A 24533-nucleotide genomic window follows, 5' to 3' on the forward strand; every position below is an offset into this window, starting at 1 on the left:
CGGCAAGTCCATGGGGCTGGTCGTCAACGGACGACATCAAAAATCTTCTCGAGGAGCACCAAGAGGAGCTTACGACGGATGACCTGAAGGAGTTGGAGGCCATGCAACATAACGTAGTTCAAGAGGAGTTCTCTAGCAGCGGCGAGGAGGAGGAGCCTATGACAACGGCAGAAATTAAGGATGTTCTAGCCGCTTTTCATAAAGTGCAATCGTTTATCGAAAAAAGACACCCCGAAAAGGCTCACACAGGTCGTATGCTTGCGCAGTTCGATGATGTTTGCCCGAGTCGTTTCAGGAACATTGTGAAAAGTAAGCAGAGGCAATCTTCCTTGGATCGTTATTTTTTAAAGAGGCCTTCAGCATTAGCAGGAGTAAGCAAAAAGGAAGAACCAAGTGATAAAAAACCAAAGTTAAGGCAAAAAGGCCAAGATAAAAACAAAGTTGAGGCAAAAAGGAAGAACCAAGTGATGAAAAACAGAACGTTGAAAGTGGTGATGAAGTTGAAATTCTGTATATATTATATATATATATATATATATATATAATATATTTACTATATATATATAGATATATATATCTATATATATATATATAGCCTACGTAAAAGTAAAAAAAAAAAGTTAAAAATAAAAAAAAAGACATTTTTTTTTTTAATTTTTAGTTTTTTGTAAAGTTAAGTGTTACAGTTTTGTTAATGTGTTTCGTAAATTTTAGTTTTATAGTTTTCCTTAAATTTTTTATGTTTTCGTAAAGATAAGTGTACGTACGTACGTACGTTATCTGCCGTTTGTCCTCCTCCTCTGCCGCCACTTTCGGAGATAGCCTCACTCGAAAGGTAAGCTTCCACATTTTACGTTACAGTAATAATATTTCTTGTACACTAATATACACTTTATTTACAGGTTTTGCATTCTTATTATTAAGTTATGTATTGAATGGTCCAAATTGTTGTAGTATTTCATTGTTTATAGGTCAATTTAGCTTTATGTATTATGAAATTTACTGGGGTGTTTTTGGAGGGCTTGGAACGGATTAGCCATTTTACATGTAAAATGTGGTCCAAGATACGAAAACCTCATGATACGAAAGGCGCCTCGGAACGGATTAATTTCGTATCTCGAGGTACTACTGTATTGGAATATATGACAGCGAAAAAAAATTTCATATATAATTGTATACAAATCGCGCTGTGAGCAAAACGGTTGAAGCTAATGAGTTAATGATTTTTTTGTTGTTTTGTACACTAAATTGCGATGATTTTGGTATATAACAAATTTTAAAATGATAAAAGCTACACAGAGAAAATATTATAACAATATGATCCATGAATTCGTAACGTGCGGACGTAAAAAAAGTTGTTTTCAAAAATTCACCATAAATCGAAAATTATTGTGCTAGAGGACTTCCCGTTTGGTTTGCAAAAATGAAGACCATTTGCTTGAATATTACTAGACTGTAAGTGTTGTAGCTTACAATTGCAGTTTTCAACCATTTCGGTCAAGTTAAAGTTGACCGAAGGTCAAATTTTTTCTATTTATCGTTATTTATATAAAAATATTTCAAAACTGATAAAAGCTACAACCATGGGTTGTTTTTAGTTGTATTCTACATGAAATTGAGCACATTTTCATATATAAAACTTTATGTAACGGCTAATATAAAATGATGCAAGCATTACGACAATCGGACGAAAAAATTTATGATTTTTTCGGAAGTTACCGCGCGGACGTAAGGAAAAAGTTTATTTCATAAATTCACCATAAATCGAAATATTGCGCTAGAGACTTCCAATTTGTTGCAAAATAAAGGTAAATGATTGAATATTACTAGAATGTAATAGTTTTAGCTTACAACTGCGTTTTTTTACCATTTCGGTCGAGTCAAAGTTGACCGAAGGTTGAAATTTTGACACATCGTTATTTATATGAAAATATTTCAAAACTGATAAAAGCTACAACCATGGGTTGTGTTTTGTTGTATTCTACATGAAATTGCACACATTTTCATATATAAAACTTTATGTAATGGCTAATATAAAACGGTGCAAACATTACGACAATCGGATGAAAAAATTTCAGATTTTTTCGAAGAGATACTGCGTGGACGTCAGGAAAATGTTTTTTATTCATAAATTCACCATAAATCAAAATATTGTGCTAGAGACTTCCAATTTGTTGCAAAATAAAGGAAAATGTTGAATATTACTACAATGTAAGAGTTTAAGCTTACAATTCCGTTTTTCGACCATTTAAGTCGAGTCAAAGTTGACCGAAGGTTGATATTTTGGCACTTATGGGTAGTTTTTAGTTGTATTCTACATGAAATTGTGCACATTTTCATATATAAAACTTTATGTAACGGCTAATATAAAACTGTGCAAACATTACGAAAATCGGACGAAAATATGTCTGATTTTTTCGGCAGTTACCGCGTGGATGTAGGAAAACTTTTTTCTTTTTTAAATTCGCCATAAATAGAAATATTGTGCTAGAGACTTCCAATTTATTGCAAATGAAGGTAAATGATTGAGTATTACTAGAATGTAAGAGTTTTAGCTTACAATTGTGGTTTACGACCATTTCGGTCAAGTCAAAGTTGACAGTAGGTTGAAATTTTGGCACTTATCGTTATTTATATGAAAACATTTCAAAATTGAGAAAAGCTACAACCATGGGTTGTTATTCCTTGTATTCTACATGAAATTGCGCACATTTCCATATATAAAACTTTATGTAACGGCTAATATAAAACGGTGCAAACATTACGACAATCGGACAAAAAAATGTCTGATTTTTTCAGAAGAGTTCCCGCACGGAAGTAAGGAAAAAGTTTTTTCATAAATTCACCATAAATCAAAATATTGTGCTAGAGACTTTGAATTTGTTGTAAAATGAAGGTAAATGATTGAATATTACTAGAATGTAAGATTTTTAGCTTACAATTGCGTTTTTCGACCATTTCGGTAGAGTCAAAGTTGACCGAAGGTTGAAATTTTGGCACTTATCGTTATTTATATGAAAATATTTCAAAATTGATAAAAGCTACAACCATGGGTTGTTTTTTGTTGTATTCTACATGAAATTGCGTACATTTTCATATATAAAACTCTATGTAACAGCTAATATAAAATGGTGCAAAAATTATGTCAAAGTGACGAAATAATTTCCGAGATGTGTCGCTGATGCTTTTTAGTGCGAGAAGAAAGAAATTCACGCTTGCGCGCCTGGGTAACGATTGTAAACAAAACAACAGCTTGATCCGTGAACTCCCAGCATCCCTCAAGGTGCGTGATTCTAAAGTTTTGGCCAAGTAGGCCTGTAACCATTTTTCCGCGAATATTAAAAAAAACTTTTTTGCGCCGATGTTTTGTACGTCAATTCAGCACCCAACAGACAATTTCCATCAACGTTGAATACGTCCATTGGCGTTTAAGGGTTAACCAACTGGGATTTTACCACCTTTGATCAGTTTTCTGAACACCAGAATTCTATGAAACAACTGACCAGTATTTCAGAATCTAAGACATATATGAATATCATAGTCAGACTTCTGGGTTCTACACAATGTCATAGTTCATTGCGTACGAGGACCGAGGAAGATAAGATGATCTGTTCTTCCAACAAACCAATTCATCCACTCATGTAGGTTTGTTATCATTCCTCTCCCCCTTGCTAAGAGAGGAATGTCCTGCTACTGATAGGTATCTTACTGATGCTAACCCTAACAGTATGGCTACTTCACTCACCTGTACCTTGTCCGTTCCAGCTTATGATGGTACTCTCTTCTTACTGCTTGAAGTAAAGAAGGAGACAGAAATTTGAAAAGGAAAGAGGCCAGTTAACTCCTCCATTTCACATTCATACCATCATCTTGGACAAGATACCAACTGACCCGCCAGGGGTACTGGATGAGTTACACCATTTGTTGAGCAGCCACCAAAGGACCCAAGGAAATTGTGGCCAAGGACCTCTGGGCAACCTTATTTATATATAGGAAATTGAAAGTGGTTTTTCATAACAATGAACCCACTCTCAAATTTCCATGAACAGACAGACACCTTAACATTGCTCAATTTTGAGCTTCGATACAGTCACAGACCAACCGTCATGATCATTTTAACAGATATGTTCTTAATTGCCAGAAGGCCCATATTCCTCTGATGACCTTCTCTTCTGTATAACCTCATTGGTACAACTTGACAACAAGGAGTAGGCTTGACAGATCGCCTCTGTTTGGCCTGTTCCTTTACGTAGTTCTTTCTATAACCACAGAGTACTTTGACAAGTCAAAGCCGGCCCTCCTGAAGGTCTCCTGAATGTATCTGTCATCATGACCTGAGCTGCATTGACTCATTATCTCCGATTCCGGGGCCAATTGGAACTGATGCTCCAGACTATTTTTGAGTCTAAGTCAAAAACCTGGTTATTGAGTACTCCCACTCTACCAAGGTCAGAGGAAGACCACCATCCATGGTCAGTTTCCTGAGACATGACTGATGTATGTGCCTGGTGGTAATCCATCAAGCCTACTCTGATACAGAGTATGATTTCACTTATCAGATCGGAGTTCTTACGTGCCCCCGCCAGTTCACTGCTCCTGATTCATCTGAAGATTACTTAGTGTGAAGTGATATTCACATGCCCAATCACCAGTCCAATGTATATCACCATACATGTAATTACAGAGAGACTTCCCTCTGTTCTGACCACCTCTCCACCAGATCATTGTCTACTGACCGAATGCCTTTAATGGACAGAAACCTCTTCTATACAGGCAGTCATGGCCAAAGAGTCATTCTGTATATGTGAGCTAAAGACCTTTGGAGTCGTGTTACACCTGAGGTGACACTCTACACCCAAAATCTTGAAACTATTACTGTAGTTCAAAAAGGGATACTGGGAAACCTCCAGACCTTGACATATTAATTCTACCTATCGTCGTGGTTCTTCCCCACACGAACCTGGTAGCGATGATTGTGCTACAATAAACTTTATCAGTCACTCATCTTGGGTCCTCCTTAATTACTGGAAGCCATTCTTCCGTTTGGGACATGGAGGGACAGGTAGAACCTAGAGTTTGCGTACCTCCAGGTTGTTCCCAGTATCACAAATGGAATCCTCAGGCTCCTCGCAGGGTGAAACCCCTGAGACAGCTCTTATATGGTTTTTCCATTATACGAGTTCCTCCCTGGACGAGTGGTTTGTGCACTCATCTGCCAAACCGGTGGTCCGAGGTCCCACTCCCGGCTCGGCCAACATGGAATCAGAGAAACTTATTTCTGGTGATAGAAATTAATTTATCGATATAGTGCGGTTCAGATCCCACAATAAGCTGCAGGTCCCGTTGCTAGGTGACCCATTGGTTCCTAGCCACGTAAAAACTATACAATCCTTCAGGCCAGCCCTAGGAGAGCTATTAATAAGCTCAGTGTTTTTGTATAAACAAAGATACACTCAACTTTTCCAATTATATGGACGATATCATAGGAAAACCACAGGAGAATGTCCTATGATAATATATTCTATTCAGACACGTCCTAATTATCCTCCTGTCCAAGGAATTAATCTGTTAACAGGACATGGCTCATTTTTCCACAAGTAATGTTACTTCCCAATCACGAAACGCCTTATGCGGTGATCTGTTACAATATACGGGCATATGTTCAATATGCTACCTTCCAAAGGGAAATCCTATATTGCCAGAAACCACCATGGTGCTATTCTCAAGTAACCTAGCCCAGAATTGTACCCAACATCACTTCACCCCACCTCACTCTTGAAGAATGGGAAACTCCCCACCTTCCCCTTCCAAATATGATGAGGTTCTAATGCCTTGCTCCAGCCAAATGAAGCTTGAACTCTTTATGTTAGGTTCATGACTTCCATATAGAAACTAGACCAGGATGGAAGAGACCCATTTGCAGATTCTAGGTTAATCTAGCCAACAACCACTTGGACTAGTCTAAGTAGGGATAGTCAATTACGAATTGACTAACTCATTTTAAGTTGGCAAGACCAGGTTGACCCTGGCTTGGTTAGGTTAGGTTATGTTAGCTCTTCCAATTAGGCTAGGCTAACTCCTCCATCACTTAGGGTTGGTTAAGTCCATCCGAGATGTACACTTAACTAGGCTAGGCTAGTATAGACTAGCTTAATCTAGAAACTAAATAACTTAGGTTAGGGTAAAGCCGTTCAAGAAAGTTTGGGATATCCATGCTAGGCTACAACCACAACCTTCTAGGCTGAGGTGGTAAAAGTGTTTCGAATGGGTAGCCTAGGCACTAGTCTATGCTCGGCTATACTTATAACCTTACTAATTCACCCAACCTAAGATAGTAAGGGCATGTTCAAGCAACCAGATCATGTTAAGTCATCAACCCACTGTTAGGCTAAGTTGACATGTATGTTGGGACCACCTATGAGTTAGGCTAAGCGGACCCGGCTAAGCTAAGAATTGTACCACTCAGACTAATCTAAGATAGTAAATGCAGGTTCGAAAGCCAAAGCGCAACCATTAGCTGGTCCAAGCCAGCACATGCATACCCAAACCAGTTAGCTCGGACAGTCTAAGCTAAGAACTACTACTCAGATTAACTAAGATAGTAGCAGTAGACTCAGACTGGCTGGCATAGGCTACGAATATAACCACTTGTTAGGCTAAAAGGTATGACCCAATTATTCTGGCTATAGCACCTTAGGTTACAAGTGCCCTACTTAGGCTTGGCTACCTTAAGTGGCAAAAGCGTTTGGTCAATATACTTATAGGAAGAAACCAGCTTATACCAACAAGTATATAAAACATGGGAATTCTTCTTACCTGTAAAGGTTTGAAGTTTTCTGGATTCAACCCAAAGTATGCTAATTCCCACCATTCAGGCTGCATACGATTACTAAGAGGTATCCATATCCTTCCATCAATCCGTGCATTTTACGCGTTGTAAAATGGATGTTTAATGATTGCATGATACATGAGGGCGGATGATACACAAGTTAATACCCAATTATTTGTTTGTTTGTATGGTATTTTTACATTGCATGGAACCAGTGGTTATTCAGCAACAGAATCAACAGCTTTACGTGACTTCCGAACCACGTCAAGAGTGAACTTCTATCACCAGATATACACACCTCTCACTCCTCAATGGAATGGCCGAGAATCAAACCCGCGACCACTAAGATGGGAAGCAAACACCATACCAACCACGCCACTGAGGCGCTCAATATCCAATTATGGCTATTTTGTATGCTGTATATTTTTGAGTTTCAAAGAATGTTTTCTCTGGGAATAAACTGCTTGTGTATTATTTATCGAGCAAGCTTTAGTTCTGAAATTCGAACAAAATAAAAAAAAACTTAAACAATTTGTGGTGCTGCCCTCATAGTTGCTGAAGACCTAATGGCGACTCATTCAAAAAGTCCTAGATTGTGAGAGTTGCTGGACCACCGAGTGCAAGATTTGAGAGGTCAGCCTATACTTTCACCAGCTTGGAAATAACATCTCTCTAAGCAAGTCCTTTCTCTTTCAGGAGAGTGCAATTTATGATAATTAAATGATGACCCTAGGACAAGAGCCTAACACTAATCCCTTTTAGAGAACCATAGAAATCTTGTTCTCTGCCCCCACAGATACATAACTGATCAAGCACCAGTGCCAAAAAATGCACCGTCGACACCAGAATCTCCCAACCAACCCAGCTGGGCAGTGAGGATAAGAACAGCTAGCCATGCCAAGATTCCCCACTTACCAGTCCATTTCAAAGCATCATAAACTAGCCAACAGGAGTGCAAGCTGCTACACATTTTCAAACAACAGACCAGTAAAGGACTGACCAATCATAATTCAAGAAACACCGAGACCAATTTGTAAAGCCACAAATTTGAGCATGTAAACTCAAGTAGTACCTATATTTTCAATTCATTCTTCTATAATCATGTGTAGAGGCCACAAGCAATATTTAGAGTACATAACAAGCTGGTTCCTACAGACTTTGATCAATTTCAATGTCACTGACCTGTGAAGAGCTCTACATACTACCATATTATCATATTTTATGATTATACTATGTATTACCAACAACAAATTCATTTCCCTATTCAAGTGCTCTGATAACTTTTACTGTTAACAATTTACTTAAAAAAAAAAAAAAAAAAAAAAAAACATATATATATATATATATATATATATATATATATATATATTATATATATATATATATATATATACAGGACAGGCACCCGGGTTACGATGGGGGTTCCGTTCTTGAGACGCGTCGTAAGCCGAAAATCGTCGTAAGCCGGAACGACGCTTGGAAATATGTCTTAAACTAATAAAAAGTTATAAAAACCTTACTTGTAATCCTTTGGTTACACTACAGTTGTTTTTCCTGTAGTTTTTATGTACAACCTGGAGTTATTTTCATAAAAGAATGCTGGTTCTTGAAGGTGTAAAAACTATTGTAATCCTCTGGTGACACTACATTCTTGAAGTTTTATGTACAACCTGGAGTGATTTTGCCAAATCTTGAGGGCTACAAGAACAGCTGATTACTATTTACGTATCATATAGACTAATTAAAGTAAACGTATCTTTAAATAGGCTTATATATTAGTATCAACAAAACATTTCCTGCCATGAGTCAGAGGCCGTTTAATGAAACGAACACTTCTCTGTCCTATCTGTTCAGAAAATAAACGTTACGTCAATCCCCGAGACCATTGTTGCCAAGGCGTCTCTCTCTCTCTCTCTCTCTCTCTCTCTCTTCGTCTCTCTCTCTCTCTCTCTCTCTCTCTGATCAAATTACACTGGAACCTTGACATACGATTTGCCCTAATATACGAATGTTTTGAGATACAACAGAAAATTTGCGAAAATATAAGCTTTGATATACAAACGAAATATTGAGATCGATTTCGATGAGTGTATGTTGTATAGGCGACCGATAAATGGTGTTCAGTCTGTTTGTTTGTTGGTGCTGCATGTTAACACGTCGTTGTTTAGTTCGTTGTATTTGCGCCTATTTTTCGTGTTATTTTGTCTATTTTATTATTGACCATGGGTCTCAAAGCTATAGACAAAGCAGGTGATAAGAAAAAACCCAAGAAAATGATTTCGATGGAAGCAAAACATGAAATTATAGCAAAGCATGAACATGGCGTTGTATCGTCGATTTGGCAAACGAGTATGGTCGAAATCCTTCTACAATATCCACGATCATCAAGCAGAAGGAAGCTATAAAAACCTTCCAAAGGCATCACCATTATTTCTAAACTACGAACTGATTAAAAAAAATAAATAAAAATTAGTTTAGCAATGTTATTTCATTTGTGTTTATTACGTAGTTATTAGTGTACATACGTAAATAAAAAGAGAACAAATCGTTCCCTGCCACCCTTCCCTACCTCCTCCCCCTGCTGGCCTCACGTCATCTTTCGTTGTGGTAAGTAAAATTCCTTTCTTTTTTTTTAATTGATTTTATTAACATTTATTATCATTTATCACATTGCTATGTTATTTTATCATTATGTGTGTTATTACTCGTTTATTTGTGTATAAATTGTGTATATTATATGTAATTTAGCTGTGTTTAGGTGTGGTTTCACAGCGCTAGAACGGATTAATACATATTACATTATTTTAAATGGGAAAAAATGCTTTTAGATACAACTGTTTTGATATACGACGATGGTAACGGAACAAATTAAATTCGTATGTCAAGGTTCCAGTGTACTGGATAATGTCTCTCTTTGGATACTTCGATTTTGCCAAATCTTGAGGGCTACAAGAACAGTTGATTACTATTTACGTATCACATAGACTAATTAAAGTAAACGTATCTTTAAATAGGCTTATATTATTAGTATCAACAAAACATTTACTGGCATGAGTCAGAGGCCGTTTAACGAAACGAACACTTCTCTGTCCTTAACTCGGAGCGTCGGAAGACTCTCTCTCTCTCTCTCTCTCTCTCTCTGATCAAATTACTGGATAATGTCTCTCTTTGGATACTTGGAATTTGCATTGTAATCTAACCAGAAACTTCGTTTTGTTATTATTACTGGAAACAAGCAATGATTTTTTCATTATTTGCGCTTTTGGACTGTTATATGTAAACTTTGCGCACCGCAAGCTAGTATGTATTCATTCGCTATGAAACTAATTCTGCATATGAGGCGTCACTAAAAAACATAGAAAAATATGACATAAAAAGTGTCGAAAATCATCATAACCTCAAAATTTTTGTTGTAATCTAACCAGAAACTTATTTTTTATTATATACTGTGCTAAACTATAAAGGATTTTTATCATAGTATGCGTTTTTTAAAAGCGTCGTTAACTTGGAGCGTCGGAAGCGTCAGCGTCGTAACCTCGGAACAAGCGTCGTAACCCAGGACGGATTTTTCCATTGAATATTTAAGAAAAAGCGTCGTAACCTCGGAACGTCGTAAGCCGGAACCGTCGTAACCCGGGGACCGCCTGTATATATATATATATATATAATATATATATATACAGGCGGTCCCCGGGTTACGACGGGTCCGGCTTACGACATTCCGAGGTTACGACGCTTTTTTCTTAAATATTCATTGAAAAATCCACCCTGGGTTACGACGCTTTGTTCCGAGGTTACGACGCTGACACTTCCGACGCTCCGAGTTTACGACGCTTTTAAAATACACATATTATGATAAGATAAGAATCCTTTATAGTTTAGCACAGTTTCTCTCTCTCTCTCTCTTTGTATTTTCCAAGAAAATAATCACTATAATTCTCTCTGTTTTTAGTATGATAAATAAATGATTTACTATTTTCAAAATATTAATATTAATTTATACAACAATAATATCAATTCATTAAAGAAAATACCATAGTGAATTAGTAAGATTTTATCTTATATTTAAAAAATTATCCAAGAATGAAGGAAATCCCAGTCTTCTCTGTTGAAGGAAATCCCAGTCTTCTCTGTAACCTTTCCAGGTACTAAAACTGTCAGATATATATCATGTTCTGTGACAGCCAAAAGGGGGAAGAGCTGGGGGAGAGCTGCAGTGTTGCAATCAGTGGTCCTGACATTCCCCCCCCCCCCCTCTCTCTCTCTCTCTCTCTCTCTCTCTCCTCTCTCTCATCTCTCTCTCTCGCTCTCTCTCTCGTCTCTCTCTCTCTCATCTCTCTCTCTCCTCTCTCTCATTTACTGAGACTCGAGATTTTTTATGTACTTGTACTATTGTTTTTAATACTTTCAAATAATAATAATAATATAATAATAATAATAATAATAATAATAATAATAATAATAACTATAATTACAAAATTCACATGTGATAGTATTTTAAAGAAATACAATACGTACTAATCTATCCATGTCACTTTTAATTAAGGTTAACTCTCTCTCTCTCTCTTTTGCCACACAAGATAATAATGAGTCATAGTGGTAACGCCCTCCCTCTCTTTCGCTGGAAGCGTTATAAACAAAGAGAGATAAACACTCTCTCTCTCTCTCTCTCTCTCTTTTACCGAGATGAAAGAATTTTTATGGTACTAGTATGTAAAATGTTTATTGATAATTTCAGTTATTTAATAATAATAATAATAATAATAAAACTTTAATTACAAAATTCATAATGGTCGTATTTTAAAGAGATGAAAATGACCTTTCCATTTCACTTGTAAGGATAATTCCTCTTTCTTACTGAGATGAGAGAATTTTTATGGTAGATGCACGTGTTTATTATATTTTCAAATAATAATAATAATAATAATAATAATAATAATAATAATATTAAAATTAATAATAATAATAGAATCAAAGTAGTAATAATACGATAAATAATTTCAAAAGAAAATTCTTCCCTTTGTCTTTTTCTGTATCAATTTCCCCACCTCAACTCAAGTGACACTCAAGCTTAACAGTGCCATACAATGGTCAACGAATTTAATGGTTTTATGTAATCTCTCTCTCTCTTACTGAGATGAGATTATTTTCATGGACGTGTATGTAATAAGTTTATCATTAATATTTTCCAATAATAATACTATAAGTACAAAATTCATATCTGAGTTTTTTAAATGCAATAATCATTCCATTTCTCTCTTTTAAACAACTCTCTCTCTCTCTCCACAAGATACTTGTCATACATTTGGTGTTTCTATTTCTTCCTTTTATCTCTCTCGCTCTCAGCAAAAGAATTGATAGACAGACAAACATAATTGCACAGTCCTCTCTTTCTCTCTTCTCTGGAGAAATATATGTATTTATGGGAGGGGGAAAAAGTTGCCTACAGACGTTCATTTCAATCTATTGAAACCTAAGGAGTTATTTCTCTCTCTCTCTCTCTCTCTCTCTCTCTCTCTCTCTCTCTCTCTCTCTCTCTCTCTCTCTCTCTCTCTCTCTTATTTTAATGAAAATATACAGTAATTTGTGAATACACAGTGTTGCACATGAAAAAAGTAAATTAGTGATAATTTTAGAGATACGGCCCTAAGAAAAATTGCAAATTAGCAGTGAAATTTTCCCTGTGGACATGTTTTCAAGAACGTCGTTCCGGCTTACGACGATTTTCGGGTTACGACACGTCTTAAGAACGGAACCTCCGTCGTAACCGGGGCCCCTGTATATATTATATATATATATTAGTAGCTGTGAAGGTTTCATTTTATTTATCTAATCGTTTATATTAATAATAGAACACCAAAAGTTGAAGGTTTACCTTAAGGTAAATCTGGACAAAATACACTTTTAAAAATACTGACTGATACATCAACATTAGCCATGGATTGCACCTCTCACTAACACCACTAAAACTATTACTGTACTATTTAAAAAAAAAAAGAAAAAAAAAGAAAAAAAATGAAATGTGATAATTAAAAACAATTAGCTACTAAAAAAATATTAATAAATAAATACACAGCTAATAAACACTTTACCTGAGGTGAACTGGTTGAAAACTGGCCCAGGCCTAAATCATTGACGCCTTGAATTCTGAACTCATGAGAGGACCATGGAGATAGCACATCACCTAACTGATATTCTCTTCTTCCATTTGTAGCATCAATTAGCTGAAATGATATGAAGTAATATAGTTACAAATTCCACAATATTTTTTGTTTTATTTTGTAAACTGGTAATATAGCCCAAGAGCTCAATATTCTATGACAAAATTTGTACTATTGTACATACAACGTTACCCCTTTAACGCCGAAGGGGTATAATAAAAATCGTCTCCCCTATGCCGAGGGGGTCTCGGAGTGAGCGCCGAAGCGGAAAAAATATTTTTTTCAAAAAATCACAGCGCGCTTAGTTTTCAAGATTAAGAGTTCACTTTTGGCTCCTTATTTTGTCATTGCCTGACGTTTAGTATGCAACCATCAGAAATGAAAAAAAATAACATTATCATATATAAATAATGCGATATATGATAGCGCGAAAACAAAATTTCATATATAATTGTATTCAAATCGCGCTGTGAGCAAAACGGTTAAAGCTAAAGAGTTAATTTTTTTTGTGGTATTGTACACTAAATTGCGATCATTTTGGTATATAACACATTGTAAAATGATCAAAGCAACACAGAGAAAATATTATCACAAAATGATGCAAGAATTTGTAATGCTCGGACGTAAAAAAATGTTTTTTCAAAAATTTACCATAAATCTAAATATTGTTCTAGAGACTCCCTATTTGTTTCAAAATGAAGATAAATGATTGCATATTACTATACTGTAAGAGTTTTAGCTTACAATTGCAGTTTTCGACCATTTCGGACGAGTTAAATTTGACCAAATGTCAAATTTTTTTATATATTTTTTTATATGCAAATATTTCGAAAATGAGAAAAGCTACGACCTTCAATTTTTTGTTGTTGTATTGTACATGAAATTGTGCACATTTTCATATATAAAACTCTATGAAACGCCTAATATGAAATGGAGCAAATATTACGAGAATGTGACGTACGCATTTCGGAGATTTGCGGCGGAGAATCCGCGCGTGGAGGGAAGGAAAGTTTTTTTTTTTTTTTTTAAATTCACCATAATCTAAATATTGTGCTAGAGACTTCAAATTTGTTTCAAAATGAAGATAAATGACTGAATATTACTAAACTGTAAGAGTTTTAGCTTATAATTGCGTTTTTCGACCATTTTGGTGGAGTCAAATTTGACCGAACATGGTTTTTTTTTATTTATCGTGATTTATACACAAATATTTCAAAAATGAGAAAAGCTACAACCTTCAATTATTTTTAGTTGTATTCTACATGAAATTGCGCACATTTTCATATATAAAACTTTATGTAACGGATAATTTAAAATGGTGCAAACATTACGACAATCGGACGAAAAAATTTCTGATTTTTTTCGGAAGAGTTACCGCGCGGACGTAAGGAAAGTTTTTTTTTTTTTTTTTTTTCCCATAAATTCACCATAAATCGAAATATTGTGCTAGAGACTTCCAATTTGTTGCAAAATGAAGGTAAATGATTGAATATTACTAGAATATAAGAGTTTTAGCTTACAATTGCGATTTTCGACCATTTCGGGAGAGTCAAAGTTGACCGAAGGTTGAAATTTTGGCACTTATCGTTATTAACCCTTAAACGCCGACTGGACGTATTTTACGTCGACATACAAAAGTTTTTTTAAAAATTCGCGGAAAAATACTTTTAGGCCTACCAGCCAAAACTCTGAATCACGCGCCTTGGGGGGGATGCTGGGAGTTCACGGATCAAGGTGTTGTTTTGTTTACAATTGTTACGCAGGCGCGCAAGCGCGAATTTCTTTCTTCGTTGCCGCACTAAAAAGTATCTGTGACACATCTCGGAAATTATTTCGTCACTTTGACATAATTTTTGTACCATTTTAAATTAGCCGTTACATGGAGTATTATATATGAAAATGTGCGCATTTTTATGAAGAATACAACAAAAAAATACTCATGATTGTAGCTTTTATCAGTTTTGAGATATTCTCATATAAATAACGATAAGTGCCAAAATTTCAACCTTCGGTCAACTTTGACTCTATCGAAATGGTCGAAAAACGCAATTGTAAGCTAAAACTCTAATATTTTAGTAATATTCAATCATTTAACTTAATTTTGCAACTAATTGGAAGTCTCTAGCACAATATTTCGATTTATGGTGAATTTATGAAAAAACTTTTTTCCTTACGTCCGCGCGGTAACTCTTCCGAAAAAAATCATACATGCGATTGTGGTAATGTTTGCACCATTTTAAATTAGCCGTTACATAAAGTTTTATATATGAAAATGTGCGCAATTTCATGCACAATACAACTAAAAACAACCCATGGTTGTAGCTTTTATCAATTTTGAAATATTTTCATATTAAAATGTTAAGTGACAAATTTTTCAACCTTCGGTCAACTTTGACTCTACCGAAATGGTCGAAAAATGCAATTGTAAGCTAAACCGCTTATATTCTAGTAATATTCAAGCATTTACCTTCAGTTTGCAACAAATTGGAAGTCTCTAGCACAATATTTCGATTTATGGTGAATTTATGAAAAAAATAACATTTTCTTTACGTCCGCGCGGTAACTCTAGCGAAAAAATCATACGTGCGATTGTGGTAATGTTTGCACCATTTTAAATCAGCCGTTACATAAAGTTTTATATATGAAAATGTGCGCAATTTCATGTAGAATACAACAATAAATAATTTAAGGTTGTAGCTTTTCTCATTTTTAAAATATTTGCATATAAATCACGATAAATAGAAAAAAAACCACGTTCGGTCAACTTTGACTCTACCAAAATGGTCGAAAAACGCAATTGTAAGCTAAAACTCTTACAGTCTAGTAATATTCAGTCATTTATCTTCATCTTGAAACAAATTCGAAGTCTCTAGCACAATATTTAGATTTATGGTGAATTTTAAAAAAAATCTTTCCTTCCCTCCGCGCGCGGATTCTCTGCACAAATCTCCGAAATGCGTACGTTCCATTCTCGGAATATTTGCTCCGTTTCATATTAGGCATTTCATAGAGTTTTATATATGAAAATGTGCGCAATTTCATGTAGAATAAAACGAAAAATATTTGAAGGTTGTAGCTTTTTTTATTTTCGAAATAATTGCATATAAAAAAATATATATATAAAAAATTCGACATTTGGTCAACTTTACCTAGTCAGATATGGTCGAAAACTGCATTTGTAAGCTAATATTCTTACACTATAGTAATATGCAATCATTTTTCTTCATTTTGAAAGAAATTGGAAGTCTCTAGAACACTATTTAGATTTATGGTGAATTTTTGAAAAAAATATTTGTTTACGTCCGTGCGTTACGAATTCATGCATTATTTTGTGATAATATTTTCTCTGTGTTGCTTTTATCGTTTTACGATGTGTTATATACCAAAATGATCGCAATTTAGTGTACATTACAACAAAAAAAGAAGTAACTCGTTACCTTTAACCGTTTTGCGCACAGCGCGATTTGAATACAATTATATATGAAATTTCGTTTTTGCGCTATCATATATCGCATTATTTATATATGATAATGATATTTTTTTTCATTTCTGATGGTTGCATACTAAACTTCAGCCAATGACAAAAAACGAGCCAAAAATGAACTCTTAATCTTGAAAACTAAGCGCGCTGTGATTTTTTGAAAAAAATATTTTTTCCGCTTCCGCTCTCACTCTGAAACACTTCCGGCATACGGGAGACATTTTTTTTTTTACCGCTTCGGCGTTTAAGGGTTAATATGAAATATTTCAAAACTGATAAAAGCTACAACCATGGGTTGTTTTTAGTTGTATTCTACATGAAATTGCACACATTTCCATATATAAAACTTTATGTAACGGCTAATTTAAAATGGTGCTAACATTACGACAATCGTACGAAAAAATTTATCGGAAGAGTTACCACGCAGACGTAAGGAAAAAGTTTTTTTCATAAATTCACCATAAATCAAAATATTGCGCTAGAGACTTCCAATTTGTTGCAAAATGAAGGCAAATGATTGAATATTACTAAAATATAAGAGTTTTAGCTCACAATTGCGTTTTTCGACCATTTCGGTAGAGTCAAAGTTGACCGAAGGTTGAAATTTTGGCACATCGTTATTTATAAGAAAATATTTCAAAACTGATAAAAGCTACAATCATGAGTATTTTTTTGTTGTATTCTACATGAAATTGTGCACATTTTCATATATAATACTCCATGTAACGGCTAATTTAAAATGGTGCAAAAATTATGTCAAAGTGACAAAATAATTTCCGAGATGTGTCACTGATACTTTTTAGTGCGATAAGAAAGAAATTCGCGCTTGCACGTGCCTGCGTAACAATTGTAAACAAAACAACGCCTTGATCTGTGAGCTCCCAGCATCCCCCAAGGCGCCTGTTCAAAAGTTTTCGCCTGGTAAGCCTATAAGTATTTTTCCGCGAATTTAAAAAAAAATTTTTTATCGACGTACCATACGTCCAACTGGCACCTGACAGACAATTTATGTCGACGTTTAATACGTCCCATCGGCGTTAAAGGGTTAATATAAACAAGATTTTAAACCCGATTCCACGACCTTAGTACAAAACCTTGGTTAATGATTACTTTCTTCTTGACATGTCTAACATAAACTTAATTATGAAAAACACAAAAATCTCAGTTAAATCATATTTCAAAATAAGGATCAAAGCATATTAATTACCTTAGCTGTTATATTTTCAGCAACAGTCATCCAGGCTCTGGTCCACTGTGTACGAGTCTGGATATTATAGACTGCTATTGGTTTTCCATTACTAGCCCCATCAGTCCACTGGATACGTGCTGAAGTGCTGGTGAGATCAACTGCCGTTACACCACCTAAGAGAGCATACATTATATATATATATATATATATATATATATATATATCTATATATATATATATATATATATATATATATATATATTGTCCTTCAAATTGGCAATACATAGAAACCTCAGATTCAAGTGCTTTTGAAACTCCTGATCATGAATTTGGGAATTTTTTAACTCTCCATTTTTTTTACAAAACTTAAATAAATTTTCTTATGATGAAATCAAACAAAATGTGAATGGAATTCACATGGATGCCAGTGACAAAACTCTCAGATGTAAGAGCTTACATTTCCAAATTGTCTCTGAATTATTCGACAACTACAAAATTTGCTCTTATATAACGGTTAGTATTCATAACAGTACGCCGGCATATGGAGTAAGCAAAACAAATAGATTTTCCAGATTAAAACATTCTTATTGAAAAAGATAACACAAGGAAATTAACATCAATAACCATACCAGGGGGGCCAGGTGGTCCATGAACAATAAGTGTGGTAGAAATGCTGATTTTAGCCACTGGGGTGATTGCAACACATTCGTACACTCCAGCATCAGCCAAGGTCAACTTTTTAATACGAAGATGGCCCAGACGATAGCCCTGCAAAACAAATATTTCACATTACTATGATAACAATGAAAAAATCATTTGTACAAGCATAATGTGAAATTATATCAAATTACAAGTAACAAGTTACACACTTTTAAGCTTAATAAAATAATTGTTACATTACATTCTACGAGGTAAATAGTCTAATACAAACCTTTTCGAAAGGAGGTTCTCGTTTTGAGACATAAAAATCTGGCTGTCTCTGTTTACCAATAAGAGTTGACTCCAAAGGATTATCCTATAAAAGAAATGCCATAAAATACTACAATGACTGTAGTAGCATATAATTTGTAACTAAGTAGCTTAAAATACTAAAAGGGTTATTTTCAAGTATAGAAACAAAATAAAAGTAATACTTTTAACCAAAATTTAAGCGGAAGAAAATCCACAATACTGTACTTACAAATAATGCATTGCGTCGTCTCTGATAATCATAGTCATAGCCCTGCAAAATGTCACCAAAAACTAAAACAACTGTACATTAACATAAAAAAATAACGTAAGAAGCCAACACCAATTACTGCTACGGATTACAAAAATAAAAATACATATACATATTGAAATAATAATTTGTAAATAAAATTTTCTCTTGAGTATGCAAAAATAAGCATTAGAATATATTTCTATAATCTATACGCAAAATAATATAGCAACTACAATATACAAACCAAAATTTACATCAAGCAATCACAACAAGCTCAGGTAAATTTAAAACTCATGTGGAATATCTAAAAAAAGAAATGCAATCTTGCAACATATTAAATGATTTTCTTAATCAAGAATACAAGGATGGAAAAATGACAGCAGTATTTCCTTAACCAATTAAACTCATAACAGCCAGCACAGAAAAAATAAGAATTCTTCCACAAAGAAATTACATTTAAAAAGCCTAATGCATATCAATAAAGCTCAATAAAATTATATAACAGGTTTAATAAGTGCTTCCATGGCCAAATTTCAAGTCATACAAACCTAGGTATTGCCACATCCAAACTATTACTGCTTGAAAAAATTATTCAGTGTTTACAGCCAGCTTTGTTTAACTTTTACTGAGTGACATAAATTACAAAACTTCATCTAATCTAATATTTCCAGTAGGAAATTGGTATTTATCTCAGTGTCACCCTGCCAAGATGTCAAGTTTTCCTTGAATGAAAATCAAAATAAAGAAAATGCTGATAACATAGCAGGGCAGTTCAAATAAAACCACCATTTCCACATAAAAGCTGAGGTTAGAATATTCTGCAACTCAAGAGGATTAAATATTAATTAAAATTCACTCAACCTTAGTAATAATTTGCACTAATGAGAATTACATATATTAGGGGGCATTTCTTAAATGAAGAAAAACTCCCAGCTTTCTAACAACATTTTTTAAATTACATAAACTTAAGAAGTTGAATTTCTTGGTTTATTAAAAAAAAAAGCATTTTAAGCTTAGCTTAAGGCAAATCCTTTTACCTCCAATGTCAAGAGAGTCAACATACATTAAAAGGACTCCCCCAAATTTAATCACAAATCTTACTTTAGGAACAATCATAACATCACTAAATAAATAAGAAGCTACATTTTCCTTCCTGCTAATTCACTAACACCTCCTGCTATTTTAAGCTTCATAAAGCTATTAGACGCTACATGCCAAAGTGATTAGCAAGATAAAGCCATTTCCTATATAATTTAGAAGACATTACACGCTGCCGAGACAATACCTTGTATGAAAGGAATAACCAACAAAAACTTTACATTTCTGGCAAGGCTTTGATGTTCTATTTTTCTAAAAGGGGTCACAATGGAAAAATTACTTCTGATAAGTTTGCAGCATTCTGTACCAGCATAAAACCTTTTAATATAGCCTCCTAGCAAAACAAAGTTACACTGTAGAAAATATAATACCTCCTCCATTGAGCAATGTAATGTAGAACGTAAAGCAGCAGTAGTTATTTCATACTGGATAAATTTACCAACATAAACAGACAAACTTACATCAAACAATTGGCAATCAATAAAAAAATTTGGAATCTAAAAATAAAAAAAATGCAAAATAAAAAAAAATAATTTAGTTTGCTAAAATTATAAATTTAAACCTTATGAATGCAAAATAATACATCAAATGAATACGAAAATTACTGTCCTACCTACTACTGTAGTTCTATAGAATAATTTCTACTGTAGTTCAATAGAATAAGTTTTTCAGCCAAGTATTTTTATTAAAATCACTCTGGTATTCTACATATAAGAATTACCTATAAATATTAAAGTAATTTTTACCTGCTCGTAAGCAAGATGACGGAGGAAATCTGTATCATCAACTTCAATGCGCAAGCCATTGTGACGCCAAATATAAGCGGTGTCAAGTACATGGTCTGTATATGCCTCACATTCCAGAGCGATGGTCTCGCCCATGGAGCTTGTAATAAATTCTGGTGGACTGCGGTAAAACTCAGGCTTCCCTACAACCAAGATGAACATAAGAAGGATACACTACAATGGTTATAACACAGTTTTATTTATATTTAAAATAACAATTTGTCGAAAATTTTATTTTCCCTAACTATACAAACCTGAGGTCCTTTACAATAGGAATGTAACTTGCGGCAGCTGGAACCAGTCATAAGCTTCGAACAAGGGAGTTCGGTAGTTAACTGCTTGTCCGATAGTCCGCGCACTGCGCGACTGGGAGGTGAAGATCCACTTTGCTTTAGGCCCAGGAAAAAACAGAGTGAGGGGTGGCATGAGGTGGGACTATATGTAAAGGACCTCAGGTTTGTATAGTTAGGAAAAATACAATTTTCGACAAATTGTTATTTGTTCCGATACAAATACAAACCATCGGTCCTTTACAATAGGAAGACTCACTTCTTGGTGGGTGGAATCTGAGTCTTAAGAACAGACTGGTGTTCGTCCAACCTTGGTTCCCTCCCTGGTCATAAGAGCAGAGGGAGGGATCCTAGCCTCTGCCCAATGATTGGGGTATGTACCACAGGATCAATGGTCAGACCTCTGGACCCAAGTAATAAGAGGGAGGCAAGCGTATCTCTTAAAACTAGCAAGCATGAACTTGTTCCTATTGCAAGAGGCAATATGAAGTCATGGGTTTGTCTCTTTTTGGCTTCCACTTTCCCCCTTTGTTGGGGGAAGTGGTGAATAATCGCTCCTATCCCTAATGAAAGGGATAGGATGGGGCTCGGTCGAGTAGCTTACTGCATCGCCTCCTGTTCCAGCGTAGTGACGACCGTGTCCCTCTGCCCACAGGTTGAGGGAGACAAAAAGATGGGGAAGAGAAGGCCAGTCACACACTCATTCACTCATCCATTCATGCAGTCGCACAAGGATGTGATGCTGTTCTGTCCACTCGGGTGCTGGGTAAGCTACACAACGTGTTGAGCAGCCACCACGGGTCCCAAGGAGAAAGTGTCCAAGGACCTGTGGGTTATATCCCGAAGGTAGAAGGAGGTGAAGGTGGTCTGGTTGGACCAGACCCCTGCCTTCAGGACCTGCGCCACGGAGAAGTTCTTGCGGATGTCGTCGCTACCATCAGCTTCGTACGCCCTCCTGATCACCTCACGCAGCCAGAAAGAAAGTGTTCTTGGATACTTCTTTCTTGGTCACCCCGGTGCTAACGAAGAGGCGTCGACACTCAGGCCTGAGGTGCCGACTTCTCTTTAGGACAGAGCAGCATCTCATCCGCATCGTTGTCGGTCAAGTCCATTAGGGAGGGGATTGTGAAAGACTCGAACCTGTCGTCAGGGACCGAAGGATTCTGAGTCTTTGCTACGAAGTTCGGGACGAAATCGAGCATCACAGATCCCCATCCCCTGGAATGCTTGACGTTGAAGGAAAGACCATGCAGTTCCCCTACTCTCTTCGCCGATGCCAGGGCCAGCAAGAAGAGGGTCTTGAGGGTCAGATCCCTGTCTGACGACTCTAGGAGTGGCTCGAAGGGACTTCGAGTCAAGACTCCTAAGGACGAGAGTCATGTCCCACCCCGGGGGCCTGAGTTCCCTGGGTGGGCAAGACCTCTCGAAGCTCCTCATAAGCAGGGAGATCTCAAACGAATTCGAGATATCCACTCCCCTCAGTTTCAGGACTAGGGCCAGGGCAGCTCTGTATCCTTTAACTGTGGGGACGGAGAGGAGCTTGCCTTGGCGAAGAAACACGAGGAAATCCGCTACCTGCTGAAGAGTGGCTCTGAGAGGAGAGAGACCCTGTCTACGACTCCAACCACAGAAGACGGCCCACTTTCCCTTTCCCTGGTACACAGCTGCAGAGGACTGTCTGATGTACCCAGCCATCTCTGTTGCTGCTCAGCGAGAAAAGCATCTCGCTCGCAAGAGATGGTAGATAACAGCCAGCTGTGAAGATATAGGGACTGGAATGACTGGTGGTACCGTTCTACGTGTGGCTGGACGAGAAGATTGTGCCAAGGGGGAATCTCTCTTGGTGCTTCTGCAAGCAGAGCCAGCAGGTCCGGGTACCACATGGCCTGAGGCCATTTGGGAGCCACCAGGATCATTCGGAGATTCGGGGTGACCAGCACTCGGCTGATCACCTTGCGAATCAGGCAGAACGGGGGAAAGGCGTACGGGAAGAGGTTGTCCCATGGGTGTTGAAGAGCATCCTCTGCAGCTGCCCATGGGTCCGGCATGGCTGAGAAGAAAACCATAAGTTTTCTGTTGTGCCGGGTGGCGAACAGATCCACTACTGGACGCCCCCACAGGTTGAAGAGCCTTTCCACCACGTCTGGGTGTAGGGACCATTCGGTCCCTATCACCTGATCCCGACGGCTGAGCTTGTCTGCTACTACATTCCTCTTGCCTGGAATGTAGCGGGCTGACAACTCTACTGAGTGGGCCACGGCCCACTCGTGCACCTGCAATGTCAACTGGTGCAACGGGAGGGACACTAGGCCCCCCCTGTTTGGTGACATATGCCACTACTGTGGTGTTGTTGCACATCAACACCACCGAGTGTCCCACCAAGTGGTCCTGGAACTCTTGGAGAGCGAGGAACGCTGCCTTGAGCTCCAAGACGTTGATGTGAAGGTGCTTGTCGTGACGATCCCACACTCCTGCAGCCAGCAACTCCTCCAGGTGTGCGCCCCATCCCTCGGTTGACGCATCTGAAAACAGCAACATCTCCGGGGGGAGTGCGGATAGGCAGTCCTCTAAGAGGTTCCTGTCTTCCAGCCACCAGGCTAGGTCCTGCCTCACCTCCTCCGTGAGGGACACGGGGAAGTACGGTGGGTCTCTTGCCTGTGACCAACTCTCCTTTAGTCTCCACTGGAGAGACTGCTGGTGAAGACACTCGTGAGGGACTAACTTCTCGAGTGACGACAGGTGGCTGATCACGACTTGCGACTGCTGAGCTGACTGTTCTTGCCGAGACAGGAACTGGTAGGCTGCCTCCCTGAATCTGCTGATCCCCGAGTCTGCGGGGAAGACTCGCCCTGCTACCGTGTCGATCAGCATACCCAGGTACTTCATCCTCTGTTTGGGCTCGAGATCGGACTTCTCGAAGTTCACCACGATCCCTGTCCTGTAGCAACTGCGAGCGGGAGCTCGCCAGGACCAACCAGTCGTCGAGATACCTCAGAAGACGTATCCCTGACGAGTGGGCCCAAGCAGACACCAGAGTGAACACTCACGTGAACACCTGTGGGGCGGTTGAGAGACCGAAGCAAAGTGCCCTGAATTGGTACACCGTCCCGTCAAGGATGAAGCGGAGGCACTTCCTGGAGGATTGATGGACGGGTATCTGGAAATACGCGTCCTTCAAGTCCATCGAAAGCATGAAGTCGTTCTCCCTGATGGAGTCGAGCATGGAACGTGCCGTCTCCATCGTGAACCGAGACTGGCGAACAAATCGGTTCAGGGGAGAGAGATCTATCAGCCCCCTGAAGACTTCTCCACCAGGAAAAGACGACTGTAGAAGCCCGATGAATGATCCCTGACGATCTCCACAGATCCCTTGCTCAGCATGGCTTGGACTTCCTGCCGAAGGGCTACGTCCTTTGATGTTCCAGGTACGTAAGTCTGAAGGTGGATCGGGTTGGAGGTGAGGGGTAGCCGAGACTCGAAGGGTAGTAGATACCCCTCC

General features: G+C 37.3%; 1 protein-coding gene across 2 annotated transcripts in view; it reads right to left on the bottom strand.

Annotated features, from left to right (window-relative positions):
- Positions 1–24533, bottom strand: part of LOC135215035 (contactin-like) — a 145626-nt gene that overhangs the window by 15028 nt on the left and 106065 nt on the right. Inside the window, exons 14-19 of one of the 2 annotated variants that reach the window (XM_064249551.1) lie at positions 20706–20887; positions 18841–18882; positions 18592–18675; positions 18290–18428; positions 17679–17833; positions 12922–13053 (exon numbers count right to left, since the gene is read on the bottom strand). In XM_064249551.1, the coding sequence (XP_064105621.1) occupies positions 12922–13053; positions 17679–17833; positions 18290–18428; positions 18592–18675; positions 18841–18882; positions 20706–20887 (734 nt within the window). The remainder of the gene's footprint in view (positions 1–12921; positions 13054–17678; positions 17834–18289; positions 18429–18591; positions 18676–18840; positions 18883–20705; positions 20888–24533) is intronic. The other variant, XM_064249552.1, reaches the window with a different exon arrangement.

The sequence above is a fragment of the Macrobrachium nipponense genome, chromosome 19, assembly GCF_015104395.2.
Source record: "Macrobrachium nipponense isolate FS-2020 chromosome 19, ASM1510439v2, whole genome shotgun sequence".
Taxonomy (NCBI): domain Eukaryota; kingdom Metazoa; phylum Arthropoda; class Malacostraca; order Decapoda; family Palaemonidae; genus Macrobrachium; species Macrobrachium nipponense.